Below are 19047 nucleotides of genomic sequence, written 5' to 3' on the forward strand. Positions count from 1 at the left end.
GCTGCCTGCACCAGTGAGAAGGGAGAACTTGTTCTTTCTGCCCTGTGAAATCACTGACTTTGTGTCACGGCAATCAATCTTTCTTCTCCACCCATTTCCCCTTCTCATCTCTGCCCTGGGATAAGCCTGCATCCTCTGGGTCCTGAGTATTTATATATTACTGTATATTAAGCAACATAGATTCACCCGTGGAAAAAACTCAGACTTTGAGGGAAAAGCTTTCATCATTTTCATTGAAAGTTTCTGGAAATAAAAACATCTTGGTGCTAAATAGAGACATCAAGTCTGGCCTGTTGTTTCTGGGGAGATCTGCAATGCAATATCACATACACATTTATCTAACTATCAGCAATGGCAATAACAGAGCATGCATGCACAGGATGACAGAAATATGCCTCTGGCTTAAACAGTATGGGACAAGGAACCACAAGCATGAATTGTGAGGCAGAATTTATCTGAACTCAGCCATTGCTTAGGGTTACCTTCTTTTATTGTTCAGACTAGCATGAGCCAACACAAGTGTCTGGGCTTCAGTTGCTTCCTTCAGTGGCACTATATGGCCTGATGGCTGGTTCCCTTCTTGTTGTTTGGGCTGTCCACACACTTTATCGACCTGTGTGAAAGGAAGGGAAATAAAAACTGTGTTTGAACAGTGAAAATGATTTCTAATTGCACAAGGGTCAGCCTGCTCCTTGTTGTTGGCATTTATTGCAAGAGAAAGTGTCCAAGGGACAGAAATAAATTATTCTTCTTTCCAGGATCTAGAAACTAGCTGTCTGCAGAAGGATGAGCTATAGGGAAAAAAGCACTGTTACCAGAAAGCCATCAGCTGTGCATTTGTTACTGGATACCAGACTATAGCACATCTAGAAACAAGTTGAAATGGTGACACTTCTATGTAGCTCAATTTAAAAGTGACTGATGAAAGTGTTGCCAAATCCAATTTTTATGTAGAAACATACTTGGAGAGCTTGAAGGTCAAGAAATTTTGGTCCAGCATCTGCCCTATGTATAGAGAGCAGAGTCTTACGTCCTATTTGGATTTTGAACAAGCTTACACTCAAACAAGCTTCCCAGCCTTTAACGAGACAATGTTTTCCCTTAAAATAAGGAAATAAGTAGAAAAATGCAACACAAATAAATAACTGTCAATATAGTAAGTGGTCTTTCCTTGGAGAAACAGAATAAAAAAACACCACCCAGCCACAGGAATCACCAGTGCCTTAGATCCTAGGTCCTGAACAGTAACGCTGCTCAGCTACTTGCCCTTACCGTCCCTCCTGGAGCCTCTCATAAGGGAATTCATGCAACAGCAGAAGAAAGCAAGCTTGCATTTATCCTCTGTGCACTGTGCATTTGGCACTGCTCTTGCATCCTGATACATTTATCTGCTCTAACAGTTTTAAGTCACAACATTAAAATAAAGCTCTTCCCTTTCTAATCCACAAATAAGTCACAGACAACACGAAGCAAACACAAAAAGAGGACAAAAGAAATCCTAATACTGGCATGGTAATAGCAAAGCCTTAATCACACATAATGTATCATACCACATAGTGCTGACTCTTATCCCTTATTCAGTTTTCTACCATAACATGGATTGAGAAGGATTCATGCTAGCCTATGCACTTTGCTGCATCTTTAATGCCCATACTGAGTCATGGCTGCGTATCTGCTTTCTTCTGCCCCTCTGCATCACAACATTGTATATATCTGTGTCCACGGCAGTACAGGATAATTTTCTCTATCTTAGCCCATCTCCTCCAGAAAACTACTATCAGAAACCTCTCTACAAGATACCTCTGAAAAAAACAGGCCGATTGAATATGAAAAGTGGGAATGTGTACAGACATAGCACTTACCGTCAATCTTAGGTGTATGAGCTACAGCCTGGTCCAGTATAATACACTGTAAAGGAGGCAAAACTAGCAAATGAATGCAAATGTACTGGATTAACCCTGACATACATGCAGCAGTCAGAGCAGGAGCCAGCCACCTCATTAAGTACTGTGTATATTGTTCTTGCTACACCATGGACCATCACCACATCACTTCAAAACATAGCTTTATAAAATAAAATAGAAAACACTACGGAAATGAAAATATTTTTTAAAAAAGTATCTTTCAGAGCTCTCTGGAGCTCAACAGAGGGTGCACCTGGGCTACAATCCTGCAAAGGACTCTCTCCCAGAGTCCCAGAGACTCTCTCCTGGGTATCCCAGGTCTACAACACAGAGACCAAATTCCTACCACAGGTTTCTGCAAAAACCATTTTGGTTTAACTGAAGTTTATATCTTCAAATTATACACAACTCAAATTGCATCACTACTGCTCTAACCAACTGTTAGAGCACTTTGGAAAAGTAATGTAATTTTCGCGAATGTGAGTGTACACAAGCAATGAAGAACTCTCCGATTTTGTTTTCCTATGCAAAATTTCAAAGGAATTTAAAGTCCTTGTCTTTGATATTGTATGGGAACTGCTGAGTCACGGCCTGAACCTCTGATTGATCACGAGGTGAGCACTGAGTCAACCATGGGAGCACAGGTGAATTGCCTTCACCTGTCCTGCTGGAAGGGGTGGAGCCTGGCTGCATCTCTCCCAGACCCATTTAAGAGCTGACTGCCAGTGGGGAAGGATCTCTTCTGGAGATCTGCTATGCTGGAGTTTTGTGACTGAGCCCAGGATACAGGTAAGCTTTCTATCTCCTTTCTTTTTGTTATCATAATCTGATTTGTCTAACTCTCTTGTTTATTTTGTAAGTATGACTTCTTAATATTCATTGATTATACAGTTATGAATCTGTAGTTTAAGCATCCAAATGAAAATACTTGTTTTGCTCTGATTTGTGTTTTTGACATGAGAGAAATAAAATCATCTGTTAAGTTGCCAAACCTTAAATTCTAGGTTTTCTTTCTAACTGATACTAAGAGCTTCCTGCAATTCAAACAACCACAGTACTTTTGGAAAAAAAACTATTTCTCAGTGGAAAACTTTAACTGTTCAAAAGAAGGTGACTCATTCAATGAAACAGTAGGTCACAGTCACTTTCTTTTTTTTTGCCTTGTGGACATTTTAGTCCCTCTTCTCCCAATACACTAGAAAGCACTAGAAATCCTATGCAATTGAAATTGTTGCATATGTGTTTTAATCTTTAGTAAAACTAACAAGATGGGAGATACAATTATAAGATATTATTAGTAATAACAGTAATTCTTCAATGACTCAGTTGAGATCTGAACTGCCTGGTACAAGGAAGAAACAAGTGCAGTTAGGCAGACCCTGTCGAATACCACTTGACACATTTAGGAGCAACATATTATGCACAACTGGGGCAGAGGTCATCAGTGTCACAGCAGGAGCACACAGTGCACAGGTGGTCCCACATGCAGTGCATCTCACTCCTCCATGTTACTGTTGACCACCAGATGTTCTTTCTTCCTGTCCTCTTCAGGGCAGTAAGGACAGAGTACTTCATTCCACCACAGTTCCCATGTGTATGCAGGTGGTTTGAGAACCTGTATGCCTTTGGATGTGAAGACCAAACTCCTCTTTGGCTTTTGAGTTACTCCTCATTTGTCCCATTTGTTTCATGTTTTCAGTGAGCTGTAGAGAAAGCTAACTACACTGTTATTACTTAAATGTGAACTGTGATGTCTCACTGAATTGTGTATTTATTCTGCAAAGTACTAGGACAAAATGCTGAATTGTATGATATTTAATAATATGTCCTCTCTAACAGTTTACTGTTTTCAAACACACAACTGATAACTTGGATTCCTCTTATATCATCCAAATAATCAATGTTTCACAAATATATACACTTTTACTGGACTTAATGTTGTTTTCTTTTTTAGCATATACACCAATGATGTTACTTTAAATATCTTTCAACAACCATTAGCTACATTTCTTCCCTGAACTCTGTAATGAAATACAGACTCATAGGTGGATTATTCAACCTCTTACTATTTGTTCTTTAAAAGAATGACTATTTACAATTGTTGAAAAGTCTTAACAAAATAAATTGGAAAAAAAGAATCTTTTGAACTCTTACAGTTTGAGCAACCTTAAACACTGAGGTCATGTTTAATATATCCTATATAATCAAACAAGGGAAAAATGTCATGCCCTTCCAGATGCCAAGAGTATCTTAACTCCCTGAAGCAGGAGACCTTTTCACTAGTTCACAGTAGTAACTTTCTTTTAAGCAGTATTGTAAAATATTTTCTACTGATTGAACTTACAAGATATTTTTAAAATGCAGACAGATTTTCCAGCAAGTTATTTCCCCTGACTGTGTGTGAAGTTTTGCAAAAATCCAGAGGCTGGGTCACAGGACCATAGAAAGGCACAGGTTAAAAGGGATCTTAAAAATCATCTAGTTCTACCCACCCTGCCATGGACAGTGCTGTCAGCCATCAGATCAGGCTGCCCAGGGCCCCATCCAGCCTGGCCTTGAACAACTCCAGGAATGGGGCATCTGCAACTCAGGGCAACCTGCACCACCCCCTGAGGAAAAAAATATTGCTCCTAGTATTTAATCTAAATCTCCCTTCTTTTAGTCTAAAACCGTTTTCCCTCGTCTTACCACTATTTGCTCATGTAAAAAGTTGATCTCCCTCCTCTTTATGAGCTCCATTTAAGTACTGGAAAACCGCAATGATGTATGCCCAGAATGTTCTCCAGGCTGAACAAGCCCAGCTGCCTCAGCCTGTCTCCATGAGAGGTGCTCCAGCTCTCTGCTCACCACTGCGGTCCTTCACTGGACCTGCAGGCGACACCAAGTTGGAAGTGTCAATCTGCCTGAGGGGAGGAAAGCCATACAGAGGGCTCTGGATAGGCTGGATCAATAGGCTAAGGCCAAGTGTATGAACTCCAACAAGACTAAGTGGTGGATCACTTTGGTCACAATAACCCCAGGCAACACTACGGACTTGGAGCAGAGATGCTGAGAAGTGGGATTGTTCAGTTTGGAGAAGAGAATTCTCGAGGAGACTTTATTGTTCTCTACAACAACTTCCTGGAAGGTGGCTGTAGTGATGTGGGAGTTGGCCTCTTTTCCCAGTTTACAGGGATAGGGCAAGAGCTAATAACTTCAAGTTGTTCTAGGGGATGTTCAGGTTGTGTTGTTTTTTCTTTTTTTTTTTTTTTTTTTTTTAATTCTCAGAAAAAGCAGTGTGGCATTGGAATGGACTGCCCAGGGAGGTGGTAGAATCACCAGTGTTGGAGAGTTTAAAGAAATTTGTAGATGTGCCATTGAGGAACATGTTTCAGTGGCCGTGGTGGTGATGGATTGATGGTTGTACTAGATGACCTCAGTTGTCTTTTCCAACTTCAGCGGCTGTATGAGTCCATGTTTTTTTCCAGCCATTGGGGACTTCACGTGACAGACATAACTTTTCAAATAAGATGGAAAGTGGCTTGGCAAACATAAGCCTGTTCCTTCAAGACTCTGGGGTGCATGTCAAGCCTCAGAGGCTTGTACACATTCAGCCTCATGAGGCAGTATCAGAATTGCGCTGCTTTTACAGTGGGAGAGATTTTGCTACCCTGATCTATGCCTTGAGGCTCAGAGGCTTGAGCAGCATGAGAAGCCTGACTGCCAATGAAGACCAAGGCAAGAAACTCATTGAGTACCTCAGCATTCTCCATGTCTGTCGAAGCCAATTCTCCCTTCACATTTATCAGAAAATGTGGAGCACGAAGTTAACCTCAACAACTCTAAGAGTCTCCTGGATTGCTTGCAGCCAGACATGTTGCTTTCTCAGAAGATATCTGGATGTCTGAAATGCGTGATCAGGATGAAAGTCTGTGAGTGAAATACTTCTTGCAGATGAAGCAAGAAAGCCCCATCAAGCAGGATTCCCTTGATCAGGCAGCCTGTAGTAGAGTCTGACCATCAGATCTCCTTTATTAATCTGGTCCTTAATTTTAATCCATGTGCTCTCAACTTGATCATTGCTGTTTCTCAGAGACAGCCCTTAACAATCTGTCCACTTAATACAGAGGGCAGTTCTCCTGCCCATCCTGTCCTGCCATTTCCTTTCAAACAGCTTATAACCCTTGATCGTAATACTCAGTTGTTCAATTCTTCCTACCATGCTTCAGGTCAGGTCATTTTTCTAATTGTACCATGGTTTTCAACTCTTCCTGCTTATTTCCTAAGCCATATGCATTGGTGTAGAGGCACTGTGTGGCCTTCTTGGAGAGCTCTCCTAAATTCCTCTGCAACAAATCTGAGTTTTTCCTATGCTGCATACTAAAGTGATAGTATTCTTCGGTTCTTCTTCTGTCACTCGGAATTCCATCTCCTCTCCCCCTTTAATCTAGTTTAATACTCTGCTAATCAATGTGGACAGCTTGCTGCTGCACTCTCTGACATCTCTGCCTGGCTCCTGTTGGCTGCTCAGGCCTCAAGCTATAGACTGCACCCTGCACACTCTACTAAGAAGTTTCAAATGAGAACTGGGGGGTACCGGTTTCAGCTGTGAAGCTGGGAGTGAGAGAAACAAGGAACGCTGAATTATGAGGCAACCAGGTTTCAATTTTCAGACTTATGTGCTTGCTATGAGAACTCATTTTTGTTGATTCAGGTATACACTTGTCACTTAATTACCACACTGTCTCAAGAACAGGAATCTTGTTCACTACTTCCCTTCACCACTCCCAAAATTTGCTACTGATCATTCTTGTCTGCCTTTGTTGTGACAGTTGTCTTTACACACTGACAGCGTGAAAAGGCTGAGGTTCGTTTTATAATTAATTCTAATAATCCGGTATGGAAGGAAAATCCCATTGGGAGTCAATCTAAGTCACTGTAAGAGTGAACAATTGGGTAGCGTTAAAGTTCACATAAGAAGAATATCAATTACAAGAATTAAATTCAAATTTCTTTTGTCACTTTTCAAATTCATTGCGATGTATCAAAATGTTGTTGCCTTTAAGGAGTTTATTAATAATTCCCATTCCGAAGTGAAATCAATTATCAAAATACTGCTGGAACTTTCTTCCATTAAACTTACAAAGCAACTAAGAAAATCCCTTCAGAATTTGCTTTCTGAACTTTAATAAAGGTAGCATAGAAAAAATAATATTTATTACAGAAATGCAAGTATATTAAAAAAAAAAAAAAAACTGTAAAAAAATCTCATCCTCATGTAGTAGGCTCCCCTGCTGTGGAAGTGCTGTACAAAGTGAACACTGAACAGCTGTGGGTATCACTGCAAACACAAGTTCCTAGCACATAAAATAGCAACAAGAAGCAAAGCAATCGATGCACAAAGCTGCTCACCCCCAGACAACCGCTGGTCAGACAGATGCTGAGAAAGAGCAATCTTTGCAGCCATCTGACCTGGTTTTATGTTGAGCATGTGTTGTGTTATGGAATATCCCTTTAGCCACTGCGGGTCATCTCTCCTAGCGGGGCCCTTCTCAGCTCTTCTACACCAACCAAAACCAGGACACTCAAGAAAAGGTACTGAACACACTTTGCTGCTGTATCCAGCATTGGTGCACCCACATTTTAAGTGCCATTTTCTCTTCCTCACATTTACAGAAGGAATGGTAAACAACACACCAAAAAGGGCAACTATAATCAAGTGACAGGGCAGCTGACTCATGATGAGAGACTATAGAGAATGACTCTTCTGAGAAAATGTTTGGTCAAGATTCACATTTATCATGAACTCTAGTCTAAAAGGTGAATACTGAACTGTTTAGCTATCTACAGTACCCAAACTAGGATGCAGTTGATGGAAGTCTAAACATTGATTTAAAACAAATAGAAGTCCTTCCTTACCCACTGAACTTCTGGAACTTGCTGCCTCAACGGCAGCAGTAGCAGCTTCAAAAGGGACTAGCGAATGTTATATCCATGAGACCCATGCACATATCCCAGCAGGATTAGGTAGATGTTTTCCTTCTAATAATCCCTACGTAAGAAATGTAATGCTGGGAGAGAATGGATGGCAGAAAATAGTCAGACTTTTGTTTCTCCCAAAAGGGTGTCTCCTTCAGGCATTGCCAGAGAAGACTGGGTGAAACAGACCATCCAACTGGAGTCTGGTGGTCATCTACACATAGTTACTGCAATTGTAATGCTACAAAATATGGGAATTATTTTGGAGAGCTGGCCAACTAGACTGCGAACACGCATTCTTTATATCTGAACAACTAGAAATTTGAAAGTAATTACGAGGAACCTGAGCAAGATGTGATCCATGTATAACTTGGTCACAAAATTCTCGGAACGTGCATTTCAGCTTCAAGTTTGACATACTTTCAGAGGTGGGCATCAGCAGTCGAGTATACAGGCACAAGCCCAGACAATAGAAATCATCATCCTAGCAGGCCTGTTTGCACTTTCCTCCTAAAAACAGCTCAAGTGTTTTGTTTCCAGTCTTAAGATAATTTTTTCTCAGTAGTTTTCATGTGATTGGTATATCCAAAAGAAGGCAGTAAATGGTAAGACAGAGAAGGATCCATTTTTGTTTACTCCATTACTTTGATTTGGTGTCTATAAAATACTACATTAATTTTGTAGCTAGTTGCATAAATAATTGTTCTTGTTTTACAGGCTCTGAAATGATTGAAATGCTTCTCAAGGCCACTGTGTATTTTGTGCCACTTCTCTTTCAGGATAGCTGAAAGCAGCGTGATGTGAGCCGAGGACAAAGGACAGGCAGAACACCCATGTGCCAAAGAAGGGATCCAAGGTCACATGCTTAAAAGCTGCTGACCAAAGTTCCTTTGCAGTCAGAAAAGGACTTGAAATTAAACATATCTTAAAAACCAAGCTTCAAGAAAATATATGGAGGAAGCACTCCCTAAGAAGCAGAAGCATTTACTCCAAACTGAGATAAGTACATTATAAGCAAATTCTAAGGCTTCTCTTCTGTGCCCTAAAGAGATCACTTCTAACTCAGCAGCAGTGTGCTGCTTATCATGTATACCAAAATAGACAGGTTTTCTTCTCACTCTAGAATCTCAGGCAGATGTTACTGGGAGTTAGGCCATCAAAAAGGATGGAGACACTGCGCTCAGTGGAAAACACTACCTTCTCCACAGAAAACAACAGTAGGATGTTTAAAATTGGATGCCTCTGATGGATGTGTGAGACATTAATCATAGCACAAAACATCTCAGACAGGGATGCAAACCAAGCAGCAGACAGAGCAGGAGAAAATACTGTGTGCATGAGTGTACATAAAACTCTCAAGGCTTTCTCTAGTGTCCGGGTACTTTGCTAAAGATTCATCTCACACCTCAACAGGACAGCATCAAGATTTGGTGTTTTTGTGCGCACAGGTATTGCTTCCATAGAGGGAACTGAGGGTTAAAGTCACACTCTATAATGCTGAAATACCAGATAGTTGTTAGCAAGAGAAGTATCAAGACTGACTGTAATCTAGTATTGTCAAATTGCTATAATTCAATTCATATTACAAGCTCTTAAAAATAAAAAAGCCATCTGAATTTCAGTAGGGAAAAGCTTCCATTTAAATTCGGATGCCTTGTGATTAACAAAAAAAAAAAAAAAACAAAAAAAAAACCAACAAATAAACCAAAACACACTATTGGAAAGCACAGTCAAAGCTTTCCTACCTGCTTGTCAACCAGCAGCACTGGAATGCATTTGTAGGTCAGTTATTTTCTTGGTAAGAATACCCTGCCTCTGGGAAGCATTCTTTTCATTTCCAACTAGAGTCCTGCATGGCGTTTATCAACACTGCAACTTTCCCACCATGGGGCCTGTATCTCACAATAGGAAGTAACTTTTTATTTTTATTCCCGTTTTGCAGACAGGGAAGCTAGGGCAGAGAGATTAAAAAATCTGGGAAATGCATGTAGAGCAGGCTTGGAACCAATCACCTTCTTTCCAAGTGGCAATTTATTTCTCTGACAATTAAATCTCATTCACTGTTCAAAAGCCCTGGCAAAGTGCCTGCACCATTACATACTTGCCTTGCCTACCCAAAACTCTTGGCTATGCAGAACTGGGCTACAAGCCTTACGAGTTTGGTCTCACTAGCATCCTAGTGCATCCATGGCTCCCTGTGCAGACCCAAACACAAAGACAATCCAGGCAAGACGCACCTAAGCAGGAGTCCAAGACCACCCAGCAGCCCAGCACAGCAACAAGAGTTGGCAATCATCAATGCAGCACAACTTATTCTTTACAGCTGCAATTAAACTGCCCTGAATACACCAGTTTGTTTCACTCCGTAATTGTTTTACTTGCCTTAAACAGGAACTGGAAGCAGTTGGTTTGAGCTATACGGTCAATGCTCATCTGCTTTTCAAAACATGTATGAGGAGTTTTTCCATGAATAACACGCATTTCTTTACTTCCTTCAGTGCACTAGAGAAGAGTTTGTTTTCTCCTTTTATTCAGCCACAAGAAAGCAGTATTGACTAAATCAAAGCTAAATTAAGCCACTGGTGCTTTCAATGCAGGTGCCAAGAGACACTGCCCTCATAAAGCATGCCCACAATCATGTAAAACAAGGGCAAAGAAAAAAGTAATTCACTGTGAGCCGGCTTTATTTGCATCCCCACCTCCATTCCACAGTCTGCAGCCAGAACTCATGAGCTGATGCTCAGCAGCAGGCTCATGGAAAGAACAGGCTAGCCAGGCTTCCTGCTTGGCCACCTGTCTCTTGTGCTTCTTCACACACAGCCAACTCTGCCTGCATCACTGCACCCTGGTAATTCAAGTTACCCAGGCACTACTTGAAGAAGGACCAGACCTTCCTACCAGAGTGACATCCCAGAGAGCCCTTCTGAGCAGCAGACTCATTTCAACAGTCTCCCTATGCTGTAAGGTCCCATCTGTGTTCGTGTCCTGCCAGAGCAGGCCACTCTCACACAGCCTTACACAGCAGCATTCATCTCACAGAGCTTAAAAGTAGTTCCAATTCCATGAGTAATTGCCCTGAGAACTGATAGATGTGGAGTAGCCTAGTATGCCTTCTCTTCATACCTCTTCTAGCATGCCTTTCTTCATTAGCAGTATATCAGCTTGACAGCCTGTTGCAGAGCTAACATCATAAATAGAATCATAGAATCCTTAGAATTTGAATGAACCTCAGAGGGCCATCTCATCCAACTCCCCTGCAATGAACAGGGTCACCACAGCTGGATCAGGTTGCCCAGGGCCTTATCCATCCTCACACGGAAAGTCACCAGGGACAAAGCATCAACTACAACACTAGGTAACCTGTTCCAGACACATCGACAGGCGGAGCAGTAGGCCCAAGAGAACGCCATGAGGTTCAAACTAATCCAAGTGCAAGGATTTGCACCTGGGCCACAGAAGCTTCCACTACCAATAAAAGCTGGAGGATGTAAGATGAAGCACAGTCTTGCCAAAAAGGACTTGGGGGTACTGGTGGATGGCAAGCTGGAACTGTTTCAACCACATCCAGGGCTGCATCAAATAAGCGTGGTCTGCAGTCCTGCTGCACTGCTTTGCTCTGCTGAGACCTCACATTTAGTGCTGCATCCAGATTTGGAATTCTCAGTGCAGGAGAGACACGGATCTGTTGAAGCACATCCAGGGGAGGGCCACAAAAATTACAGAATTGTAGAAGTGGTTTTTTCCATGGTTGGAAAAGATCCCCAAGATCATCCAATACAACCATCCACATAACACCCACATTTCCCCACTAAACACGTCCCTCAGTACAACATCTAAATGTTTCTTGAACACCTCCAGGAACAGTGATTCCACCACCTCCCTAGGCCGCCCATTCCAGCACTTGACCACTCTTTCTGAGGACTTTTTTGTCCTAATATCCAACCTCAATCTTCCCTGGCACAACTTGAGGTCATCTCCTCTCATCCTGTAGCTACTTGTATGGGAGAAGAGGCTGACCCCCACCTCATTGCAGCCTCCTCACAGAGAGTTACAACGAGCAATGAGGTCTACCCTGAGCCTCCTCTTCTCCAGACTGAACAATCAATGTTCTCTGAGCTGCTCCCCATAAGACTTGTACTCCAGGTCCCTCACCAGCTTCATTGCCCTTCCTGGATATGCTCCAGGGCATCGATGTCTTTCAGTGTAGAGAGGGGCCCAAAACTGAACACAGTGCTCAAAGTGTGGCCTCACCAGAGAATCACAGAATCATAGAATCACAGAATCATAAGGTTGGAAAGGACCTGTAAAATCATCTGGTCCAACTGTCCTCCCATCACCACTGCTCCCACAAGCACTAAACCACATCTCACAGCTCCTCATCCAGACACCACTTGAACACTGCCAGGGATGGCAACTCCACCACCTCCCTGGGCAGCCATTCCAGTGCCTGACCACTCTCTGAGAGAAAAAGTTCTTCCTCATGTCTAACCTAAACCTCCTCTGGTACAACTTCTGGTCATCTCCTCTGCTCCTGTTTTTTGCCTGGGAAAAGAAGCCAAAACCCTCCTCCTCACAAGCTCCTCCAGGAAGTTGTAGAGTGCCGTGAGGTCTCCCCTGAGCCTCCTCTTCTCCAGACCAAACAATCCCAGCTCCCTCAGCTGCTCCTCATAAGACTTGTGCTCCAGACCCCTCACCAGTTTCACTGCTCTTCTCTGGACACGTTCCAGGGCCTCAATGTCTTTCTTGCAGTGACGGTCCCAAAACTGAACGCAGTACTCAAGGTGCGGCCTCACCAGAGCTGAGTAGAGGGGGATCATAGAATCATAGAATCACCAAGGTTGGAAAAGACCTATAAGATCATCCAGTCCAACCGTTCACCTATTACCAATAGCTCCCACTAAACCATGTCCCTCAACACAACATCCAGTCTTTCCTTGAACACCCCCCGGGTCGGTGACTCCACCACCTCCCTGGGCAGTCCATTCCAGAATGGATGGTGACCTCCCTGCTCCTGCTGGCCACACTACAGCTGAGTACAGGGGGACAATCATCTCTCTGCTTCTGCTGCCTGCAATATTTCTGATACAAGCCAAGATGCTGTTGGCCTTCTTGGCTACTCAGGCATATAAAATGATCCAAGGAATGAAACACCTCCTCTACAAGGACAGACTCAGAGAAATGGGGCAGGCTCTTTAGCAGAGTCCATTGTGATAGGACAAGGGGAAATTGTTTCAAACTAAAAGAGGGAAGATTTAGATTGGTTATAAGGAGAAAGTGTTTTATGTTAAGAGTGATGAAGCACTGGCACATGTTGCCCGGAGATGTGGCAGATGCCCCATCCTTAGGGACACTCAGGGTCAGGCTGGAAAGGGCTCTGAGAAACCTGACTTTTAAACCTTTAAAGGCCCCTCCCAACTCTGACTGCTCTATGATTCTAATGCTGAAAAAGCTGTAAGGGTAATCAGTCACTACTGGACCAAGTGATAAATGACAGGATGTGAGGAAACGATCTCAGGTTGCACCAGAAGATATTTAAATTAGATATTAGGAAAAATTTCTTCACAGCAGATGAGCTTCCAGGGATTGGTGAAGTCCCTGTCTCCAGAGGAATTTAAGACAAGCATATGTGGCATTAATGATAAGACTTAATGGGTCAGGAGGATGGTTGGACTTGATGATCTTGAAGATCTCCTCCAACCTAGATTTACTATGATTTACTGTGTAATGTTCAGGAGACAGAAGACATTTCACTGAGCCACAGCTCAGTTTTCTTCACTGGACTTAGTTATGTAACTTATACAGACTCACTGTATCATCAATCTAAACAGCATCTAGGAAGGTTTTGAGTTTGCAGATTCTAGAGTACATTCTCTCAGGTTTATAGAATACTTTAATATATAAAATGAAAGCTCAGCACCTACTGAGTTCGAGCCTAAGTCCTGGTTTATCAATGAGATCTAGAAGCAAGAGCTTGGCAGACCACCAAGAAGACTGCAATTGTCTGGTTGCAAAAAAAAAAACAAACAACAAACCAAAGCTAGGGATACAATCACACTTGAAGCCACTTCATTACCATATGCAGAATCTACTGCAGCTACAATTTCATCTTTGAATTCAGACTCCTGCAAGGAGTTACAAAGCACCACGACTAGATACTGTCATAAAATCTTGTAACCCATCAGCAACAAACATTAGCAACTAAAGTATTAACCAAAAATAACTTTACAACTTTCCAATTCATTTTTGTATTGCCTTCTAACAGTTTCTTTCTTCTCCAAAATTTGTGAGGAATTTTCACACTTAACACAGATAAAGTTTCATTGATATAAACTCATCAGTCTGCCCAGAGCACAGGTTGGGCTATTGATGAACTAACTGAAACTGGATGTTAAATATGATGAAAGCATCTTCACTGAACTGCAAAAATTGTAACATTAATTATTCAATATGCATATGGGATAAGCAATCAAAACTTTAATATAACAACAAACTGGCTCAAAGTTCACTATTATTACTGAACTCACATCAGCAATCAACACCAGTAAGCAAACAGCCATAGTAGATGACTGATTACCTCAGTAAAAAGCGTTGCATCTGTTTATTTTCTTACAGGTGGCTGACATGACAAAAGTGGCTTACTATATGTCATAGTTTTATGACTTTTTGTTATTGATGTTCCGTATCATAACATCATGTGGGCCTGTGGGACTGTTGTCCTCCCGTCATGGACACAGATAGGTCTAGAGATAGTTCTGTGACACCACAGCTGAAGCAAAAGGACAGATATAGAATCATAGAATGGCTTGGGCTGGAAAGGACTTCAAGGATCATCAATTTCCAACCCCCTGCCTCAGGAAGGGTTGCCAATCCATAAATCAAGCACTTTTTTTTTTAGTGCTTTTACCTACGTTACTCATATTAGCGTCGCTACTCTGAATGACACCACAGCAAAGAACACTTGATGAGAAACAGACCGAGGTGTAAGCTTTGGCTAAAACTGGTAAAACACAAGATGTGACCATGTATCTGATCTGCCAGATACAACAATCTATCTCCCAAGAAAAAGTGCACTCAGACACAAAGGACTTACTATGCTGTGGCTTTTCTGCTGCTTCGATCAGTCACCCAAATTGCCTGCATATACAACTTTATTACGACAAAACCTTGTAGAAAGGCCATAGCATGAATAGGGATCAGCACCAAAATCCCTCCATTTCATAACTTTTTTTTTTTTTTTTTTTTTTTTAAACGTTAGATTAGAGCCCAGGCAACATAACATTAGGAGACACATAGGAAGTTAAAAAGCAAAACCAGCTTGTTTCTAAAACAGGTCATAATACAGTATGCCTGTAATAATGAAAAAGCAAATGAAAAGCATGCCAATTCTTGTTATTCTTTGAGTTAGACTGTGCCCTTGGGTAGTATATGAAACCCCAGAAATGCAAAATATGGAAGTAATAAACATACAATTGCTCAGAACTTGATAATGATCTCTGTGAAACAAAATCTGAGGTTTTTTGGTAGGCTTTGATGACTCTGAACATGAAATTAAGCTGAAGGTATTTTAAATTAAACCTAAAATAAAAACAGCTGCTGGAAAACATACATGACCAAATTCTTCATCTGAACATGTGCTGCTTTGAGGTATTTTCTTTTAGATTTAAATGATCGCTGGCATTCTGTATATTCAACCCGAGTATAAAGCAAACTCCAGTAGCTACTCTTGACATTCAGTTAAGTCAGTCTAATTTCATAGATGTTTGTCTGACAGCTCAGAACCACTGTAATTTCCATCCTGGTGAAGAATTGTACCACCAAATAAATGTATATACTGAGATAGCTGTAATTCTATGTGCAGTATGACCTATGAGATGCACACTCACTTAAGGCTCATGAAGTTCTTCCCTCCGTTCAGCTGGCCATTCTCAATGCCCAAGCATATGCAAAAAAAAACCAAACCAAACCAAACCAAAAAAAAAAAAAAAACAAAAACAAACCAACCAATCAACCAAACAACAACGAAAAACAAACAAACAAAAAAAAAACCATAGTTAATTATTTTTTCTAGCAGTTAATTTTAGGAACAAAACAAGATGGATTCCTAACTGGAATCATCTTATTTTCCTTTCATTTTATTATGAAAAAATTAGACCGCTTGAAAAACAAGAGAAAAACCCAAGAGAAATTACTGTTCTCTGATATATAGTGAATAGATAATCTCATCATGGCCAGCCAAGGGGCATACTTAACTAGATGGACAGAATACAATTCCACTTGTATTAAATTACCAAATAAAAGATATTCCACACCACAGTGGAAAATTCCTAACTGAATAAACTTTGCAATACCATCTACCTGGGAATCTGACCTTCCGTTCTCAGTACTACAAGATCCCATGGAAATTCAAGAGGGATACAAAATGCAATGCATTCTGTAGCATTGTGAATTGAATGAGGTTTTCATTCTTGTGTTATTTTGGTAGGTATCAAACCCGTGTTTAACAATGTTAGAGTTCCCTTTGCTGGTTGGATGGCAAGAAAAATGTAAGTAATTCATTTCATGGTGTGTGGAAAAAAGAAAAAAAAAAGAATAAAAAACAAACTCAGTTTTAAGTCCTAAAGGCTGGCTGATATTAACAGCACTACACCAGCACAAATGCAAGCTGTAAAAACACTAGGAAGAAACGTTGCACTGTTTCATCCTCAGCCAAAGCAAAGCAGAAAAGTTCTGTTAGGAATCATTTGGCTGTCTGATAACAGAGTAATGCATGCTATAGCTGACTGCACCAGCATGAGCTAGTTCTGGATTCAGCCAATTGCATTTAAAACATTCTAAGGCAGCTGAAAGAATTATTTCCAAAAATAATGCTCTTATTTAACCAGCAGCTGCTTTATCATCACCTGTGCCTAACTAGGTTTCCTGTTTATTTACTCAATGCTGATAAAAAAAAATCTAATTCTTGTGAAATTGTTTCTCACTATTTAATTTCACTGTAGCACCTGCACATCTCAGAACATTCTTGACAGTGAAAAGACAAATGTGTTTTTTTTTACCTGGAAAAAAGGGCACATTATCATTGCCAAAATAAGGCAATATTTACCTCTCCATAAACACCAGGAGATAGCATTTTTTTTTAAATCTGAAATGTAGAGAGGAAAAAATAACAGCCATGAAATACATTCATGCATTTTACAAAAACAAACAACAACAAAAACCAGTCCACACGCTGTGGATGACTACTGGTAATGCATCGCAGAACAGATATACCCTTTTTCTGTTTTCCACAGAGACTAAATCATCAGGACTTTATGTAATGAAGTTATGTACCAAACTATCCACGGCAGACATGCATATAATACCGGAGCAGAGTAGAAACAACACTTATAAGATGTAAGAGTAGACACTCCATCTCCAGTAGCTATCTGCATCTTCAAAATCCCAGCTTCTTCTCTTAATCTGTCTATAAAAGAATTGCTGGGATTGCTACACCAATGCCAGTTTGGGTTTTATTCTTTCCTGAGTCACGAAACATTCACTTCTCTCCTTCCTTCCAGGCACCCTGACTGCATGAAGGGCCCCTGCTGACCCTGCCACAGGATTCAGGTCTGCATACATCATGTTATTTGAGGAAACCCTTATCTGGACAGATGAAGTGTAAAGTATATACTTTATGTATGCTTAAATATATACAAACATATATATATTATATATAACATATATATATATATATATATATATATAATGTAGATACTGAACATACTGAGTATAAAGTAAAGCAATGAAAAAGACCAGAAATCTGAAGAAAAGCCAATAAGGAAAGGCTACAGAAACTGGCAGCAGTAAGCGCAGAGTAGTTCACTCCCCATCTTCAAGTACATAAAAGTGTGCTGCGTGTAAGAATAACCTATTTGCCATATCAAGAGAAATACATATGTATACACAAGAGAGAAAAAGTAACAAGTTGCAATGGATGTTTGATACTAAGATAAATTTTTCTCACAGTAATAGCAAAGATTTTAGGAAAGTGTCTGGGGACATCACAACACTTCCAGCATTGAAGGTCTTTAAAAGCAAGTTTAAAAACAACTGTCAGAAAAAGCTTAAACATAATAATTCTTTCCTCAGGCAGGGGATGGGTTATGCCACAAGCAGAATTCCATCTGCCAGCTCTATTACTCTAAGATAAGATTATCTGTTGCAAGATTAAGCACTTTTCATTAAATTCTGGCAAAGAGAACAACACTGCAGACCTGAGTGACATTATACTGTAATAACCTCAACCCATGAGCCTCCCACATCAGATGCTAGTTCAATGAGACATCTCAGTGACTGTCTGGTAGCTTCCTATGATGCCATCACCAGCTGGGAAGATGAGGGGAAAGCAGTGGATGTTGTGTACTTTAAATTCAGCATGGCATTTGACATTGTCTCCCACATCATTCTTGTTGTGAAGCTTAGGAAGCATGGCATAGATGAGTGGATAGTGAGGTGGATTGACAAGCGGCTGACTGGCGGAGCTCAGTGCAGTCTGGTTGGAGGCTGCAACTAGTGGTGTTCCCCAGGGGTCAGAGCTGGGTCTGGTCTTGTATTTAACATCTTTATCGGTGACGTGGATAAGGGAATATAGTCCATCCTCAGCAAGTCTGCTGATGATACAAAGCTAGGACGAGTGGCTGATACATCAGAGGGCTGTGCTGCCATTCAACAAGACCTGGACAGACAGGAGAGTTGGACAGGGAAGAACCTAATGAGGCTTAACTAGAGCAAATGTAGAGTCGTGCACCTTGGAAGGAATAACCACATGCATCAGTACATGTTAAGGGATGACCTACTGGATATGAGCTCTGTGGGGAAGGACCTGGGCGTGCTGGTAGACAACAGGCTGGCCATGATCCAGTGGTGTGCCCTCATGGTCAAGAAGACCGATGGTATTCTCGGGTGCACTAAAAAGAGCATGGCCAGCAGGTCAAGAGAGGTCATGAGCCAAGGTCATGGCTCATCTACTCTGCTTTGCTGAGGCCACATTTAAAATACTGTGTCCAGTTCTGGGCTCCCCAGTTCAACAAAGACAGGAATCTCCTAGAAGGAGTCCAGCAGAGGGCCAGAGAAATGATAAAGGGCCTGCAGCATCTATGAGGGAAGGCTGAGAGACCTGGGGCTGTTCCGTCTGGAGAAGAGTGAACTG

The 19047-nt window shown here is 41.3% G+C and overlaps 1 protein-coding gene across 4 annotated transcripts in view; it reads right to left on the reverse strand.

Moving 5' to 3' along the window:
• Nucleotides 1–19047, reverse strand: part of LOC122161356 (glypican-5-like) — a 363065-nt gene that overhangs the window by 236512 nt on the left and 107506 nt on the right. For all 4 annotated transcript variants that reach the window (XM_042820739.1, XM_042820743.1, XM_042820740.1 and 1 more), the window contains one exon: nucleotides 483–613. In XM_042820739.1, the coding sequence (XP_042676673.1) occupies nucleotides 483–613 (131 nt within the window). The remainder of the gene's footprint in view (nucleotides 1–482; nucleotides 614–19047) is intronic.

Source organism: Centrocercus urophasianus, unplaced genomic scaffold (genome assembly GCF_019232065.1).
Source record: "Centrocercus urophasianus isolate 14NV4802_14NV808 unplaced genomic scaffold, USGS_Curo_1.0 seq_19, whole genome shotgun sequence".
Lineage (NCBI taxonomy): Eukaryota > Metazoa > Chordata > Aves > Galliformes > Phasianidae > Centrocercus > Centrocercus urophasianus.